At 50.6% G+C, this 18,534-nt stretch overlaps 1 protein-coding gene across 1 annotated transcript in view; it reads left to right on the top strand.

The window, feature by feature from the left end:
- PREX1 (phosphatidylinositol-3,4,5-trisphosphate dependent Rac exchange factor 1) overlaps positions 1-18,534 on the top strand; it is a 158,926-nt gene that overhangs the window by 111,960 nt on the left and 28,432 nt on the right. The window contains exons 11-16 of the mRNA XM_081150139.1: positions 1,107-1,207; positions 2,563-2,666; positions 2,892-2,941; positions 5,003-5,078; positions 12,448-12,520; positions 16,905-17,047. Coding sequence (XP_081006265.1) covers positions 1,107-1,207; positions 2,563-2,666; positions 2,892-2,941; positions 5,003-5,078; positions 12,448-12,520; positions 16,905-17,047 — 547 coding nt within the window. The remainder of the gene's footprint in view (positions 1-1,106; positions 1,208-2,562; positions 2,667-2,891; positions 2,942-5,002; positions 5,079-12,447; positions 12,521-16,904; positions 17,048-18,534) is intronic.

The raw sequence follows: 18,534 nt of genomic DNA on the forward strand, positions 1-18,534 counted from the left end.
CCTCCTGTGCTTTGACCCTCTTCTAGGTTCAGAGGGTGGAGCCATGCGTGTGATAGCATGGAGATAACACTCTGGTTGGGGGAGATGGCTGATAAACATATAAATAAATCTGCAAACAGTACAACTTCAGACAGTTACAAGTATTGAAAAGGAAGTAAAACTGAGATGTGATGGGTTGTGTGGGGGTAAGGGTCTACTTTTGATGAGGTGGTCAGGGAAGGCTCCTCTGAGGAGTTGACATTTGAGCTGAGACCTGAAGGATGAAAAAGAAGGGCTACCTGAAGAGCTGGGGAAGAGTGTTTCCAGGTGGAGGGAACAGCAAGTGCAGAGGCCTTGAGGCAGGCAGAAATCTGGCATTCTTTTTTAAAGAAGGGGAAGGTGGTGGGTGTGGCTAAAGCATAATAAGTGAAAGACATAGGGGATGGATCCATGGGGATGGGGCAGTTTCTGCAGGGCTTTGTTCTCATGCGGGAGGACTTTTTTGTTTTTGTTTTTTTCTCCTGAGAGTAACGGGAAAGCCCATTGGAAGAGTTTGAGTAGGAGACTGACATGATTTGATCACCATTAACTCTCCACAGTTATCTTTCTGACTCTTATTTCTTCGTGCTTGTTTGTTTTTTCATTCCTTCTGTTCATCCATCCATCCATCTAGCCATCTATCATTCATTCCCTCGCCCATCTACCCGGTTATCTCATCTTCTCATGTTCCCCTCCACCCACCTACTCGCCAGTCTTTCCAGCCTCCTATCATTCATTTGTCTGTGTAGTCAGCCATACATCCATTCATTTACCTACCCACCATGTCTCCATCTATCCATCCTCCCATCCTTTCACTCTCCCATCCATCCATCCGTCCATCCGTCTGTCTGTCCGTCCATCCTGAGGCAGGGCCTGGGGTCTGGTTATGCTTACTTCTCTGTTGATCATGGGGAAAAGCACAAGGCCTCAGCACAACCCCCAGGACTGTGGGCCCCTAAGCTTTGCTTCCCTGAGGGAAGCTTCAGCCATCATTCCCAGGAGTGGGCGAGGCCAGGCCAGCTTAGTGTTGGGCCCCAGGGGTCCCAGGACTGGGGGGTCCTCTCAACCACACCTTATGTTCCTGGCAGTGAGTTTGTTGCCTGGCTCCTGGAAATTGGTGAAATCAGCAAGACTGAAGAAGGAGTTAACTTGGGCCAAGCCTTGCTGGAGAATGGCATCATCCACCACGGTGAGTGGGGGCTGGGCCACCGGTGGGCCAAGGGGCGGGAATAGGTCAGACCCCACAGTGCTGTTTCCATGGACTCAGAGGCTGTTTCTGTACTTCTGTGCAGCCACCCTGTTCCCTGGGCACAGTGGGGTCCCAGGAATGTGGATGCCCTTATAAAACTGCTCACTCCCCTAGTGTAACAGCAGAGTGGGGACACGTTGAAAAGGTGGGGGCAGGGGAGCAGAATTTTCTATCTGTTCCTTCAGAAAAGGCAAGAATCATTTGTTTAAGTTTATTGAGTGCCTACTTTGGGCCAGACACTGTCCACACAGTGGTGAACGGGACAGATGAAAACTCTTGTCTTCGTGGGGCCAAGCTTCTAGTTGTGGGGAGAAGACAGTAAACAAGATAAATGAAAACAAGTGTATAGAGGTGGCGGTAAGTGCTAGGGAGGGAGAGAAAGCAGGGAGTGGGGTTCAGTTTTGAATAGGCGAATTGGGAAAGCCTCACTGACGAGGTGAGGCTGGAGCCAATACCAGAGAGAGGGAGGGGGCCAGGTGGGCTTTGGGGTTCCAGGCAGAGGGAACAGCCGGTGTGAAGTTCCCAGGATAGGAGAGTCAGTGGTTTGTTCAGGGAATAAAAAGGAGGCTGGGATGGCTGCTGCGGAGTGGGCATGGGGAGTGTTAGATGAGGTCAGGGGGCACAAGGCCAAGGGGAGTGTTCAGGGGATAAGGTCCAGGATCCGATAGGGGATTGCAGGGTCTTTTGCTTTACTCTGGGTGACATATGGTTTTTGAGTAGAGAAAAGACTCGCCTAGACTCAGACTTTAACAGGATCCTTTTGGCTGCCATGCGGAGAGTGGACTGTTGTGCCAAGGGTAGCAGCAGTGTGCCCAGCCAGGAGGCAGCTGTGATATTCCAGGCGGGAGATGGAGGTGGCTTGGACCAAGTGGGAGTGCAGAGTCAGATTCTGAATGTTTTGAAGAAAGAACCTACAGGATTTGCTAATGGATGCAAAGTGGAGAGTGAGAGAAAGAGAGAAACATCAAGGGCCACTCAAGGCCATTGTGTAGAGGTGGTTCCATAAATCCTGGCAGTGTGGTCTCAGACCCAGCACACTTGGTCCCCACACATGCTTTGGTGATCTAGCTCAAAGGAGATGCTGGTCTGTTGTAACCAACATGGGCTGGATCCAGGGGGGTTTCTGGGCCTCTCATGACCCAAGTTGCAGGTCTCAGCAAGGCCCTGCAAGTAGCATGGGCAGGAGTTCAGTGAAATTTCATTTGGCACAGAGCCTGGCCAAGTGGAGGGTGGTGATGGTGGGCTTGGGGCCGAGGGGGCCTGCTCTGCTTCACTGCCCCCCTGGTTCCTTCTAGTCTCTGACAAGCACCAGTTCAAGAACGAGCAGGTGATGTACCGCTTCCGCTACGACGATGGCACGTACAAGGCCCGGAGTGAGCTGGAGGACATCATGTCCAAGGTAGGGACCTCGTCACCCTGACCCCATCATCCTGCCCCCTCAGTCACCACAGAGCAGGCCTGTGCCCCAGTGGCCTCTTCTCCTCCTCCACTTCCCCCACCGGTCTCCTCTCCCTCTCTCCCCCACCTACCTGTTCTTTCTGGGGAGCCACCTCTCCCAGGAGCCTGGATTTGGAGGCCCCTGGAGGATGTGGCCTGATCCCAGACCCCCTTTTTTTTCTTTCAGGGTGTGAGGCTTTACTGCCGTCTTCACAGCCTCTATACCCCCGTGATCAAGTAAGTTACTCCCTCCAAGCTTTAGTTTCACCTCTGCCTCTCCTCAGCTCTGTGGCCTTTGGCTGATAACTTCACTGAGCTTGGGTCTTCATCAGATGGGGCCAATAATCGCACCTACCCTGTAGGTTTGTTAGTAGGGCTGAGTGAGTTTTTTGGGAAATACTGCAACATGGTGGTGAGTTTGAATCTCAGCCCTGCCAGTTACCAGCTGTGTGACCTTGGGCAGAGTTATTTTTTCCTCTGTGGAATGGGGATAATAATAGGATCTACCTCAGGGCCTTTGCACTTGCTCTTCCCTCTGCATGAAATGCTCTTCCCATACTTACATGCATATTTGCTTCCTTCCTTCAAATGTCTCAGAGAGGAGCCTTCCCTGACCACCTTCCTGAAGTATCACCATCGGGTCCCATTGTCCTCCTTACTTCACTTTGGTTTTCTTCTTGAACTTGTCAGTGTGTCAGTTGACATGTATTTATTTCTTTATCTGTATACTGTCTCCCCCCCCGCACTGAGTTGTAAACTCACCAAGGGCAGGAACGGCACCTGGAACAGCGCTGTACAGTCGAACTTTCCACACTGATAGAAATGCTCTCTATCTGTGCCATCCTGTCCAATGGCCTCTAGTCCTATGTGGCTCTCAAAACCTTGAGACTGAGGAATGTAATCTGAAGTTTGATTTAATGTTAATTGATTGAAAAATTAATTAACATTAATTAATTTATGCAGGCCTAGGGTAAAGTAGCACTTAGTGTTTGTTGAGTAGTAAATGCTGAAAGGTAATGAATCTCTTTTGCCTGTGTTACTGCATCTTTGAAATGGGCCTAAGAATAGCTTACACCTCTTGGGTTGTCACGAGGATTCAATTTGAATGGCACCTGGCACCTAGTGAGTGCTGTGGAAATGCCAGTGATTGGTGGTTCTCTTTACCATGAGGCTTATGGTTGTGGATGAAGGGTCAGAGAGGTTGGCCCGGCTCTTATCCAGGTGTAGAGTCCTCTGTCCCCGTTGTGACAGCTTTTATTACTCTCAGAGGAGCAGAGAGGAGGGGGCCCTTCCTGTCATTTGCTGGCCTTGTTGGCCTTTGGCCTCATTGGAAGTCAGGCCCTGGGAACCACTTTCATCTCCAGACCTGCCTCCACTTTCTTAGCCCCTCCCCTGCTGCTCTTCTTCGAGTCCCAGAAGAGCATCACCTGTCACCTGCCTGCTGGGCTCCCTAGCTCCTAAAAACCTGAGCAAAACTCCCCAGCTTGACCTTATCAGCCTCGGCATAGGCTGGCCACATAAAGGCTGAGAAATTATTACAATTTGGTTGCTAGATCAGCAGAACCCTTTGTTTCAGGACTGAGCAGGAGTTTAGAGGCCACATGGGTTGGAACATTTACCCCAGAAAGAACCAGGAATGTCACAGGCCCCTGCCCTCTGCTTAGTCCTGATTCTCCCCACTGGCCCTTGTCCTCGGGGAGGCATAGCCTCATTGGAATAGTTTGTTACTGTTGAAGACAGGAATGTTAACAACAAAAGAAACAAGGGAAGAATGAAAGTTTTTCTCACTACTCAGAGGAAATCAGCTTTCTATAGTCGCAGTGCTGTTGACATTTGGGAACTGTTGATATTTGAGAGCTGTTCTGGGCATTTGGGATGTTTAGCAGCATCCCTGGTTTCTACCTGCTAGATACCAGTAACACCTCCACCTCCCGCCAGGTCATCATGGCCAAAAATGTCTCCAGACACAGCCAGCTGTTTCTTGGGGGGCAAAGTTGCCCCTGCTTGAGAACCCCTGGGCTGGAGAGAGGAGACTTAGAGCCGTTTACTCCTGCCCCCTCCCTCTATAGGTGAGAAGGGGGTCCTGGGTTGGGAAAGACAAGCCCCAGGTCACACTGTGAGGGAGGTGTGGAATCCTGGCCAAGACTCCCTGCCCAGTGCTGTCCCCAGCTCCTCCCCCTGCCTCCCAGGCCTAGAGAGCCTGGAAACTCTTGGATCCGGAGCACTAGGGCAGGAAAACAGGGTCTATTTCAAGATGCTCCCACCTCTATTTCAAGATGCACTTCCTCCTGTCCACAGAGACCGGGATTACCACCTGAAGACGTACAAGTCGGTGCTGCCTGGGAGCAAGCTGGTGGACTGGCTGCTGGCTCAGGTGAGAACTCCCGTGACCGTCTCGCTCTGCCCACGACTAAGGGGCTAACCGGGATGTAGCACTTTGAGGACTTTATCTTTTTTATTTTTTACTTGTGGTAAAATACACGTAACACCATCTTAATCATTTTAAAGTATATAGTTTAGTGGTTTTAGGTACATTCCCATTGCTGTGCAGCCCTCCCCACCATCCATCTCCAGAGCTCTTTTCATCTCGCAGAACTGAAGCTCTGAACCCATTAAACGCTAACTCTCCACCCTCCCTCCCCCAGCCCCTGGCAGCCACCATTCTACTTTCTCTCTGTGAATCTGACTGCTCTAGGCACCCTATATAAGTGGAATCATACGGCGTTTGTCTTTCTGTGTCTGGCTTATTTCACTCAGCATAACGTCTCAGGGTTCATCCATGCTGTAGCATGTGTCAGAATTTCCTTTCCCTTACAGGCTGAATAACATTCCATGGCCCAGATGGACCACATTTTATTTATCAGATCATCAGTCAATGGACGCTTGGGTTGCTGCCACCTTAAGGCTTTCAGTTTTAAAACTGGGATGGTCCTGGGCAAATTGGGACAAGTGGGTCTCATCTTGGCACCAGTGTGGAGCCTCCATGTGAAACTTCCCAAGTTGCTGCTTTCACATAAGTTGCCAGTGGGCAGGGGCTGGGCGGAGGCTTGGCAAGTCTATGCGTCAGTTTTGCTGCAACTTCCCAAAGGTGTTTGTTCCATCAAAGTGCCATGGACACCCCTGTCTGCCTGCCTCTTGTCCTTTATGGCTCCTGTTTACGGGGCGATTACTTGGGCCAGGCACTGCCTGGGCTCTGGGCATTATCTCACTGAGTCCTCCAACTCATTTACAGCTGGGGCAACGGGGCCCCAGAGAGGCCGAATGTCTGGCCCAGGGCACACAGCCTCGTAGCAGCAGAGCTGGAACTTGGACAGCCCTGTGTCACCAACTTGTGCCTCAGTTCTACAAACTTTTCAGGGAGCCTGTGAGAACGTTCATTTGTAAGCTGTAAAAAGAATGCACTGGCTCCAAAGATGGGGAAACAACGGCACAAAGTGGATAAATGTTTAAACGTTTACAGCTTTATGTCAGCCTTCATTTAGCCTTCATAACAACCTCATTCCATTCAAAAATAGTTTACTGGCTGGATTTTCTCATGTCACGCAAATTCCTGACGGTTGCCTAGAAATCACAGCAAATCTGTAAAGTAATTGTTTTTTGGCGTCAAATACCTTCAAAAGCAAGTTTAGGAGAATCCTTTAAATTATGTTACAAGCCAAAAAACATATTTAATATAGGATGTGGGTGCATTTTGATCTGTTTGCTATGATGTGGGATCCCAAGGTCTGGAATGTCTTGAAATGACCCTGGGATGTAAATTCAGATTTGCACATTTGAGGAAACTAACCATTGTGTTACACTGCCCTCTCCTAAGGATCCCATGAAACCACCCCAGAGCATACTTTACCTATAGCCAGGCTGACCTGGGTTCAAGGTCTACCTCTGCCACTTCCTAGCTGAGTGATCTTGGACAAGCTACTTAACTTCTCTGTGCCTCAGTTTCCACACCTGTAGAATGAAGCTAAAAAAAGTATCTTCTCCTTTAGGTTATTTTGAGGATCTAATGAGTGAATCATTTAAAGGGCACCTGGCATAGAGTAAATGTAAATCTTATTATGATTCCTCATCTCCTTCATAAAGGATTCAGGGTAGCTCAAAATGATAGGCAGTGAGGAAGGCTGAAGAAACTGGAGGGACCTGGGGCCCAGGAACAGTAAGACAAGGAACAAACAGAGGGTGGGGGGGGCACAGAGTCCAGCCTCCTGAATGTGCTGCAGTGACAGGTGAGGGGTGACAGGTGGCTTAAGTTCTTTGGTCAAAGCCCAGAGATGCATGTTTCAGGGCTCTCTGACATGACACTTCTCACATTTTGGACCTTTCCATGGCCTCATATTTCCCAAGCTCCATCAGTGCCCACGGCTGCCTGTTGGCTTTAAAGCCTGATGTGGACTTTGCCCTAAGTGTCCAATCCCAGGCATAAGTGGGTCACTGAGATGGTGAGAAATCAGTGGATCTGAGACCTATTTGGAGATGGAAGGCACAGGATGCATTGCTGTGGGTGGGGTGGGACTCAAGGACAGTCCTGGGGTTTTGGCTCAATGGGTGGCCGAAAGTACCATTTACAGTGATGGGAAGATGGGAGGAGACGCTGGTGCGTTGGGTGTGGGAAGGCGCTGCCTTTGGGTGCCCACTGGACTGCCCAGTGGGTGGGTAGAGGAGGGGCAGACTTTGCATGCTTGGCAATCAGGTAACATCTCTGCTGCAGATATTCTGTTCCTTGTCAGCTCTTGGGTGGTATTTGAAATGAGAGGTTAGAAGAGGGTGGAGAGAAAATTGACAAGAGAGCCATTAGCTTATCCCTTTTTTTCTTTGAGCACTGTGTACCAGGCACTGTCTTAGGTTCTGGGGACACAGCAGTGACCAAGGCAAAGTTCCTACCCTAATGGATCTTAAATTCTGGTGAGGGGTAGGGGAGACATTTAATAAACAAGAAAAAGAAGTGAAACATATTGTATGTTAGCTGGTGCTAGGTGCCGGCATGGGGGTTAGCACAGAGCGTGTAGGAGCTGTGGAGGAATTTACCCTTCAAATGGGCGGGGTGGTGCGGTTTCCACAGGGGGCCAGAGCAGGCTTATTGAGCAGGAACATTTGAGCAGAGACCTGAGGGAGGAGGGGAGCAAGCCAGGGGGATGTCTGGGGATGGACCTTTCTCTAAGGGGACTGCATCTCAGAGGCTCGGTGTTAGGTGAGCTTGGTGTGTCCGAGAGCAGTGAGGAGGTTGGTGCGGCTGGAGTGGCATGGGCGAGAGGGAGGGGTGATGGGGAAGCCTGTGGGCCGCCAGTCACACGGAGCTTTGTAGGCCATTGGGGGGCTCTGCCAACTACAGGGCTCTGAGCCCAGAAGGGACCGCATCTGACTTTGGTCTGACTGTGTGGATCACAGCTGTAGGGGATGAGGCTGGCAGGAGGAGACCAGGGATGAGGCAAACTCAGGACTCCAAGCAGGGGAGCATGGTGCCTGACAACTAGGTGGCCGTGGGGAAGGTGGCAGAAGTGGTCATATCCTGGATTTTTTTGAAGGTAGATCTAATAGTTGCCAGTAGATAGGTGAGGTGTGGGAGGTGACAGATAGAAAGGAGTCTAAAATAACTCCAGCGTCCTTGGCTGAGCTGGGAAAGGTCAGGACTGTACTCTGGAGCCCTCCGGAAGGAGGAGGAAACCAGCAGTGCCAGAGTTGATTCCTCTTTGGTGATTGGTGTTGGGCATAGTGGGGGCCTGTTCGTGGCCAGTGCTGCCAGACGCTCCACCAGAGTCATGGTCAGTTGGGGGAGGGGGGCCAACTCCCCACCCCCTCCCCCAACAAGCATCCTGTTGTAAGTAGAGGCAGGGGGAGGATACCATGTGGAGTGAAGGAGGCAGCTGACCATGACCTGTGTCTGTCCACTTCAGTACCCCTCCCGCGGCTTGGCCTGGTCTGGGGACACAGGGAAGCTGATTGGAGCCGATGCAGGAGTATGACTTGCAGGAGATTGACTGAAGGACAGCTGGCATCTGGCTCTGGGTCAGGAAGGGGGGAGGAGGGTGTGCCTGTGGGTTTCTCTGCGGGGAGAGGTTGGTGATGTAGACATGACCTTGAAGACTGGTTATAGCGAGTCTTCCCCACCTTGTACCTTAGCAGGAAAGTCAAGAAAACATATAATTGTGTGGTTCAGGAGGATTCTTTTGTTTTGAACACATCTTCATTTCTGACTTCTAGGTCATTCTGCTCCTTGAAACAAAATGTTGATTGAAACCCACTGATTAGCTAGAAATGCTTTTGGCTACATATAACAGGAAAGCTGACTTATACAGTAAAGACATTTTTTTTCTCCCATAACTAGGAATCCACAGTTCATGATCCTAGAGCTCAACAATGCCATTTACACCCAGGCTCTTCTCTTTCCATCTTTCTGTCCTGCCATCTCCTTGCCAGTTGCTTCATAGCCATAATATGGCTTCCACAGCTCCAGCCATCACATCTGTGCTGACCTAGAGACAAAGGCAGGCAGCAGGGGCAGTTGGAGAGAACTTTCTCATTTTGTGGGGGAAGAAACTTCCCCCAGTCCCCTCTACTCCCCAGTGGTCTTCTTCTTAGGTCTCATGGGCCATATGTGTCCCATGTGTACCCCCAAACCACTCCCTGGGGAAGAGAACCAGGGATTGCTGAGCGTGGCTTAGAGTTTCTCAGAACTTATCCCTTGAGGCTGGGGGAGGGACTCCCTACCCATTACTTGGACAAATCAGAGTTCTTTTAACTCTGAGGATAAGGTAGGTATCAGCCCTTCGATAGACAAGCTATGCTTTGTATCAGTTATGATATCCTCTGTGTGTTACCTCATTTAGTCCTGAGAACAGCCTGAGGAAAAGTTATTCCCATTTTATTGATGAGGAAACTGAGGCTCGGGCTATGTAACTTGCCTCCGGACACAAAGGAATGGGGTATATTCCTGTAAGACTGTGTATGTGGGGGCTGCTATGATGCCTTGGTAGTCAATAATAATAATAGTAATAATAGTACTCTGTCTTAATGATAGCTGATACTGTGGAGTCTGAGCATTACTCAGGGGTAGCAGAGGCCTTAGGAAATGAAGGGCAAATCTGGGAATAAAAAAAATACGGATAAGGAAATGAAACTTGGAGAGGTTAAGGAATCGCCCACAGCCACAGGCCACACAGGATTTTTGAACCCAGGGAATCTGGCTCCATAGTTCTCTCTCTTCACCTCTCGGCTCAGTTGTTTTGGGCTGTGCTTCCTATGCTCCAGGACACCCCAGGCTGCGGCTGTCAGCTGGAGGGCAGGGGTCAGTGGACCGGGGTGGGAGAGATCAGGGACTGGCTAGGAGCCAAGTGCGAGAGGGCACAAATCTGCCAGCTTCTGTGCTGGCTCAGCAGAAATGTGCCTGGGTGCCCGCCTCACTGACCCCCACCATCAGGCAGATGGTTTGTGCTGACGGTGACAGGGTTCTTAGGCCAGGGGGCCAGGGGCCAGGGTGGGATCAGCCAAAGGGCCAGGCTGGCATTGGGGGGTGAGTGGGAAAGTGGGGGAGAGGGTTAGGGGGAAGTGTGGTGGTGTGTGTGCCCGTGCCTTCCTCCAGGAGGGGAGAAAATGGTGACTTGTGGTTTCCCCACAGCTGATGAGATGTGGGGTGGGGGCTTTTCAGGTGATGGGTGCATCCAGGGTTAATGTATTTCACTGTTAACCCAAGAATCCTGCTGCTGTTCTAACTTTAGGAGCTCCCTGTGGGTCACCCAGGGCCCTTTGGGGAGAAGGGGAGCAGAGATGGGCTGGGAGCCCAGATTGAGTGCCTCAGAAAGCCAGGTGGGCTCCAGGTGGCTGCCTGGGCCCCCAGGCTGCAGAGCTGGGCCTGCTGGACACCTGGGCCCGGCTGTGCCTCCCCTGCTGGCTCCTCACAGTTGGTGGGGTGGCTGCTCTGGATTCAGCCTCTCTTATGGATGGCAGCCTCCCTTCGCAGGGCTCTGAGCTTGCCAGCCCTCCAGCCACTGGCCTGGGGTCCCACAGGAGAGATTTGTCTTCCTCTAGTCAGCCGGGTCAGCCAGTGCAGCAAAAATACCAAGACCATTGGCTCCCCCAGGTCCTCTGCTCTGAGCCCCAGTCCTGGTTGACTGAGTCCTGGCCTTCATGTCTCCTGTAGCTGGGAAATTCCCTCTCTGACCCCTCCAATGCTCAAGGAGGCTGGGACAGTCGAGGTCTCTGGTGTGGCTGTGTCTGGTGAACACCCCTCAGAACTTCTCACTTGGGAGTTGTTTGAATGAGAGGTTGTCTGAACATAGTTGAAGCTCATTGACTTGGCTGTAAGCTCCTGCATGACTTGGCCCCTGCTGGCAACACCTTCACTTAAACAGTACATTTATTGAGCAACTGCTATATGCCAGGCCCTTGGGATTCAGCAGGGAACACAGCCTTATGCAGCTGACATGCTCACGCACCCTCTCTTTGCGGCCATGCTGCCTTTTGTGCTCCAAGCTTCATCCTAGTGCTAGACCTTTGTTGTTGTTATTTCCCCTGACTGTCAACTCTCCCCCAATGCCCCGATCCCCTCCCCCCACCATGCACACACACAGCTCACACACTTTGCCTGAATATGTGGAGATTATTTGGGTTGCAAGAAACAGATTCTGGCTAACTTAAGGAATGAAAAAAGGGGAGATGGTGTATTGGAAGGCTCTGAAGCACCCATGCCTGGCGGTTCTTCAATTTTGGGTTGAATGTTACTTTCTTGGGGAAGCCCTGAGATGAGTCAGTACCCCTGGTTTAAACTGTACCAGTTAAGAGTGCTGTCTGTTGCAGGGACAGAAAACCCAATTAAGCGGTGGCCTAAGCAGATAATCGTGTCACCTAACAGTCAGGCCGCCTATTAAGAGCCTTCCATCTTCCACTCTGTCATCCTCAGCAGGTCTGCACCTTGGTCACGAGATAGCCTCACAGCCCCCCGCATCACTTCCTCGTGTGTCTACCCCAGGCAGAGAGGGGCAGTGCTGCTTTTTCCTTTTATCAGGGAGGAGGGGGTTGTCCAGATGTCTCACTGGCTAGCTAGAGCTAGGTCAGTTAGGAATTGAACTTGATGTCAATCAGAGATCCAACTACAGAGCGTGAAAGAAATTAGAGGTTTATTTTTCTGTAGTATGAGAGAAAACCAGAGGTTGGTCGTTCAGAGCTGCTAGGGTAGCCTCATGATATCTTTGGAGGCCACGCTGTTTCTGCTGTGCTATCCTTAGTGTGTTTTATCCTCAAGGTCAAGTATGACTGCAGGAGCTCCAGCCATCGCATCTTTGTGCCAGGCAGGAAAAGAGAAAGGAAGGGCCAGGGACAAAGGGGGTTTTGCCATAGTTTACTACCAGTGATTTCTGCTTATGTCTCAATGACCCCCTTTACCTGCAAGGGAGGCTGGGATTGTGGTTGTTTAGATAGATGGATTGCCGTCCACAATAGTGAGGGTTTCAGTACTACAGGATCTGGAAAGGATTGTTTCTAGGCAACCAAGAGTGTCAACTACTTAAAATCTCCGTTTCTCTTTTGTGGTATTTATCACACACTACTCAATGTATTTACTGCAAATACAATAAAATAATGTTCTTTTTGGAGTTTATTAATAACAGTCAGAAACATGTTTTGGGGGGTACCTCAGTAAACAAAACAGACATAAACCCCTGCCCTTCTAGGGGTGGTGGTGGGCCTTTCTCGAGCCTCACCCAGCCCCTCGGGTGCCAGTCCACCTAACACCTTCCCTTCTTGTTCCATTCCAGGGTGATTGCCAGACGCGGGAGGAGGCAGTGGCGCTTGGCGTGGGCCTGTGTAACAACGGCTTCATGCACCACGGTAATCTACCCCTCCCCTCTGCCCAGCGTCCATCTGTCCTGGAACAGAAGAACTGGCATGGACGCTGGTCCCTGGTGCATTTCACAGGGAGGGGAAACTGAGGCCCAGAGAAAGCATATGGTGGGCTGGAGGCTGCCCAACATGCCCATGGGTGAGCCCAGGCCTGGCCCACGGACTCCCATGGGAAAAAGAGAGGAATCTGTGGGGACAGAGGACAGGCTGGTTATGAGCGTGAGAGGAAGGCAGGGCCCTTCCTGGGATGTTCATGCCACCATTCCCAGCCTCACCCCTCAGATGAGTCATTCTTCCCATGGGGGGAAGCATGTGAGAGGGGTAGAGAGGTGGACTGTCCTGAGAAGATCCTGGGGCAGGAAGCTGGGGAGAAGGAGGGAGAAAATGGTTCCATTGATACCACTTTACATGAAAACAAGTTAATGTGCTGTGTGTTGGGACTCCTCCTAAGCGCTCTCCATGTGTTAGTTTAATCCATGTGAGGATCCTTTGATGTTATCCCCTTTTATAAATGAGAAAACAGAAGCCCAGACAGTTAAGAAACTTGCTCAAGGTCACATGGCAAGTAGGGGTTAGGATTTGAACCCCGGCAGGCTGGCTTCACAGGCTACACACTCAGCCACTGAGCTCCTTGGCCTTCCCTCGTTGGCCTCAAGGGAGTCCCAAGTCTCCTAGCCTTTCAGCAGGACAGGTGGACTTTAACCCCACTGAGGAGCCTTTCTCCTATTCCTAGAACACTCTTCAGGGCCTTTGCACTTGTGTGGCCCCTGCCCGCTTCCCCCCTCAATTTTTCAGTGTTTCTGCTCAGTTCTCGCCTCCCCAGCGAGGCCTCCCCCACCATCCTGCCTGAAGTAGCTCCTCCCCTTCACTCGGTTCCTGGCTCAGACTCACTTTCCTTTACAGAGCAGCACCCTCCCTGTTAGGCTGATTCCACGCTTCCCTTCTGTCTTTGTTCATTTGCTGAATGGGTGCCTTCTGTGTGCAGGCACTGTGCTAGGCTCTGGGGACAGAGCAGTGAACAAGATGGACAAAAATCCCCCCCTTGGGAGCTCACAGCCTTGTGTGTGCCTTTGCACATGTGTGTGTGTGTGTGTGTGTATGAATAAAACATAAAGTAAGTACATCTTCTGGAACATGATGAGCTTTTGAGGGGCACTCTAGCTTTTGCTCTAGTGAGGTGAGAGTCCTGGGAGGGATCAGAGCAGAGGAGGGGCGTGCCTGAGTTTGGCTTATGCAGGATCCCTCTGGCTACTGCGGAGACAGTCTGTGAGGGTGAGGGCAGAAGTAGGGGGGCCAGTGAGGAGGTGGCTGCCCTAGTCCAGGGGAGGGCCAATGTCGCTGGGACCCAGGGGTTGGTGCCCAGGGCGAGACTCTGGAAGTCTTTTGTCTGTTCCTTCTCCTGGATTCTGCTTTGTGCTCTAACTCACAGGTCAGCAAACTCTATGCAAAGGGCCAGACAGTAAATAGTTTAGGCTTTTCAGGCTGCACGGTCTCTGTCACAGCTCATCTCTGCCATTATAGCATAAAAGAAGCTACAGGCAGAGTATACAAATGGGCGTAGCTGTGTGCCAGTGAAACTATGTAAAAAACAGGCTGTGGCCATAGTTTTGCACCTTTGGTCTACCTGCTGGGCTTGTTAGCAGGGTGAGAGGTGTGCCAGTCACAGGAAAGGTCACCTGGCCCATTCTCTGCCTTTTAGCCTGTAGGCTTGCTTTTAGTCCTGACTCGGCTGACTCCCAATAAGCCCTTGTCCCTCTCTGGGCATCAGTTTCCCTATCTTTCTGCTGGAGGCCTTGCTGTTCCCTCCCTTCTGAGCTCAGCAGGCCCATGGCTCTGGGGTTGGGACTCACTCCCCAGTTGCATATTTCCCCTGCTGCAATGGGCAGGTTGGACCCAGCCCTGGCAGCCTCAGTCATTCTCGTTCACTGGCCCCATCTCACCAAAGTCCCTCATTCCCAGAAGCCACTCTGTTCCCTATGGGGCCCTCTGACAGCTCTGTCCCTCCTGCCAATCAGCTGGGCAGAACCCCTCATTTGTGGGTGAGAGTAATTAGGGGTCCACCCCAGCTGCTATTCCGGGAAGGCTGCTGGCTGAGGACATTCGTTTGGGGGAGGGGAGGTGACTCCCAGGCAATACCAACACTCTCAAGGCCCCTCAGGGAGAGAAATTGCAGGGTGCGGCCCCTGTCCCCTGCCATGAACTCAAAAACAGGCTAAAATAGGAAAGGGCCAAATCCTAGGTTTGTGGCTGCTGCAAAATGCAGGTTCGGGTGCCGAGCGGAGGGTAGGATAGGGCCTGCGTGGCGCCTTGAGGCATCTAACCTGAGCTCACGGAACCCTGAGATGTCCTTGGGGAGGGACCCAAGCATCTGGTGGTCGAGCTCTCTCACTTCAGACACACTCGGAAGCTGAGGCTGACCAGTTAATCCTCACAGCGACGCTGGGAAGTTGGTGCCGTTACTATCCCCATAGAAGAGGAAACTGAGGCTCAGGCTAAAGGGGCATGAAGTTGAGAAGAGGCTGAGCAGGGGTTTAAACCTGGATCGGTGCCCACCTCACAAAGTTTGACCAGTGATCTCAACTGAAAGATGGGAGTGGTGGGACCTCACCTTGTTGAGCTCCTGGACTCAGGTTGTCCAACTGTTTCTCCAAACATTTCAGCAGAGACACGACATCATGCCGCTTCTTCCCACATGTTTACAGTGGAGGTGAAGCCAGCCGGTCCCCTGGGGCCTGGCTCCCGAGCTCTGGGGAGAGCAGTAATTTGTGTGTCTGCTCTCTCAAGAGGCAAGAGGGGTGACCTGAGAAAGCAGCTCACAAATGGCTAGACATCCTGGGAAAGGAAGGTGGAAGAAGGGAACGCCACCTGCTGCTTCTCTTTAGTCACCAACTCGGCAGACAGCCTCTGTCTTCAGGGATGGCGGAGACTTTGTGAAGCGAAGGCAGCTGGTTTTCCTTCTCTCAGGGGCCCCTTGACTTCCTACAGCAGCCTTTACCAACCCCAGCTTTGATTTACCTCTTTAATGTAATTGGTCCCTGCCTCCATCTAACAGGCCAGGCCGGACAGCAGGATGAAAAGGAGGAGTTCTGACCTTGGTCAGTTTATTTAGCTTCTCTGGCCTTCATCTCCCCATCTGTCAAAGGGGTGCAGCAGATCCTTCCTTGTCTGAGGAGTAAATGAACCTGAGCCAGTATCTGTGATGAGCCTGGCATTAGTAGGTGCTTAAATTGTAACCCACAGGGACCAGATCACATACTGGTTGTTACTGGTTACTTTTATTCATTTTTCTAGCTTGTCTTAGAACAGAGGTCAGAAAACTTTTTCTGTAAAGGCCCAGAGAGTAAATGTGTTGGGCTTTGTGGGCCGTGCTGTCTCTTGCAATGATTCAACTAGGTCATTGTGGCACAAAAGACAATATGTAAATAAATGGGTGTGGCTGTGTTCTAAGAAAACTTTATTTTATTTATGAAAAGAGGTAGTGGGCTGGATCTGGCCCAAAGGGCCTGAGTGTGACAACCCCTGGTCTGAAGTGTCTTCTTGTGGTCCCTTTCTGATCATTACTGAAGTTAAACTCCTGTTCACATATTTGCCACCCATTTGGGTTTACCCATCTGTTAACTGACCATTCATATCCTTTGCCCATTTATCTGTGTTTCCCTGCCTTTTCTGGTTGATTTGTTGGAGCTTCTTGTATATTCTAGATAGTTATTCTTTGTTGGTTTTAGACATTGCAGTTCTTTTTGAATCTGCTGTGTGCTTATGACTGTTTTATTGAATGGAAGTTATAGTACTTTTTGGAGGGTCTTGTACCTGAACCCCCTTTCCACCCTAGGACAGAGATACTCTCCTGTATTTTGTTTGGTGAGCTTTAGTTTCCCTGTTCATATTTAGGTCTTTAATTCATCAGGAGTTTATTGTCGTTATGGTGTGAGGTAGGGGTCCAATTTTATCCCCTCCCCCGCAAATGGGTTCCCTACACCATCTGGAATATTCCACGTGATCATTCATCATCCATCATGTCCTAAGTTCCCATAAACCCAGGGTCCTCTCATGTGATTCCTGTTCTCTTCCACTGGTTCTTATCTGTTTCTGATGTAGTTCCATCCTGTTTTGATTACTATGGCTTTGCGGTATATCTTTATAGCAAGTGGGTCAATTTCAGATTTTTCAAGAGAAGTCAGAAAGCCAGACTTTTATGTGAAATATCCTAATATGTTAGTGTTGGCACATGATTCCATTTAATATAACATGGTGCCAGCCAAACCAAACTTGTCCAGGGGCTGGTTCCGGCCTGTGGCTGCCAGTTGGCAAACGCAGCTGAAACCTTCCCATGTGAGCCTGACCACGTGCTTGTGTGTCTGTGGGTTTGCAGTGCTGGAGAAGAGCGAGTTCAAGGATGAGTCGCAGTACTTCCGCTTCCACGCAGATGAGGAGATGGAGGGAACCAGCAGCAAGAACAAACAGCTTCGCAACGACTTCAAGCTGGTGGAGAACATTCTGGCCAAGCACCTGCTGGTAGGAGCAGAGCTGAGCTGCTACATCTTCCTTCCCAGACTAGCCTGTAGGCCTGGGAGCTGGGCTGCCTTCAGATACGGCTTCATATATGGCTGAAAGACCTTCTGATATGGGCTCAGCCTGGAGCACCCACGAGTATGGGTGATTCTAGGTGGTGGCTGGCAATGCTGCCAAGAGGCCAGGTCACTTCACTGGCCAAGACTACCTTCACAAAAGAGATTGGGCTTGCTGGGATGCCTTTTCCTTTCTATCTCCCCTGGTCCACCCTATATCCCAGCCTAGCATTATGCAGAGAGAATGGATTCCTGAGATGACTCACCCTGCAGACCAAAGCCTTAGGTCTTCTGGGCTCGCAGCCTGTCCATCCAGTTGCTGTCAATATCCTTGTAGTAAAGATGGAACATTTACCAGCCTGTTCAGGTAGTTTGCCACCCGAACCCACCAGGTTCTTTTTCTCTGTTGTTGAGTTGAGCAGCAGCCTTCATCTCAATGCCTGGCCCACCATGGGCAATCGAGAGAGCTCAGAGAGGTTAGGTCTCTTGCAGCAGCCAGAGGTGAGGCTGAAATCTGAGTAATATGAAGACAACTCCATTGACTTCTCTCCTGCAGTACTTCTAGGGGTTGCTTTTCCTTGCAGTTCCTGTTTTTCCCACTATAAAGCCCTCCAATGCTTCTCGTCACACTTAGGATAAAACTCTGTCTCTTTTGGTCTCTTCCTGCCTCTCCAGCTTTATCTCCTGTCCTTTCTCTTTCTTCACTCCACCCTCGCTACTCATCTGCCTGCTCATCCTCCAGAACCTTAAGCCTGACTCAGGGCCTTTGCACATGCTGTTCCCTCTGCCTGGAGCACTTCCTTCACTCTTTATAAAGTTTTATTCCTCACTTCATTCAGGTCTTGGCTCACATATCATCTCTTCTGCCCCTTCCACATCATGTTCTGTCCCTTTAAGGGCTCTATTTTAATTCAAGCTTCATACACTTCCTATGTCACATTCTTTATTTGTTTGTCATCCATCTCCTCCACTAGATAGCTGCATGAGGGCAGGAACTGTCTGTCTTGTTCAATACTGTTTCCACTGCCCAGTAAAGTACCTGACCCACATAATAGGCAGTAGCTCAGCAGATATTTGTTGAACGTATAAAATGCATTTCCCTGTGTCCCCACCACCACCGAACCCCCAAACCTCCCAACGTGCCTGCCAAGTTCTTGGTGGCTGGACACCTATAGATCTAGTTCATTCATTAGTCCAGTACCTTTTTATTGAGCACTTACAACACACCAGCAGATGGAGAGACAGTGGTGCATAACTGAGGAGACTGTCCTCAGGGTGGGAGGAGAAAGGGGGGGGACAGGCAATGAAAAGTAAAGAAATATGTGATCAGCACTAGGTTGAGGTACGAACCAGGTAGTGTGTCTTCACAGATAGGTATTGAGCACCTACTGTGTGTACTGCGTGCTGTTTCATTCTGTTCTGCTATACTCCCCA

Source organism: Miniopterus schreibersii (assembly GCF_964146895.1).
Source record: "Miniopterus schreibersii genome assembly, chromosome: 10".
NCBI classification, from domain to species: Eukaryota; Metazoa; Chordata; class Mammalia; order Chiroptera; family Miniopteridae; genus Miniopterus; species Miniopterus schreibersii.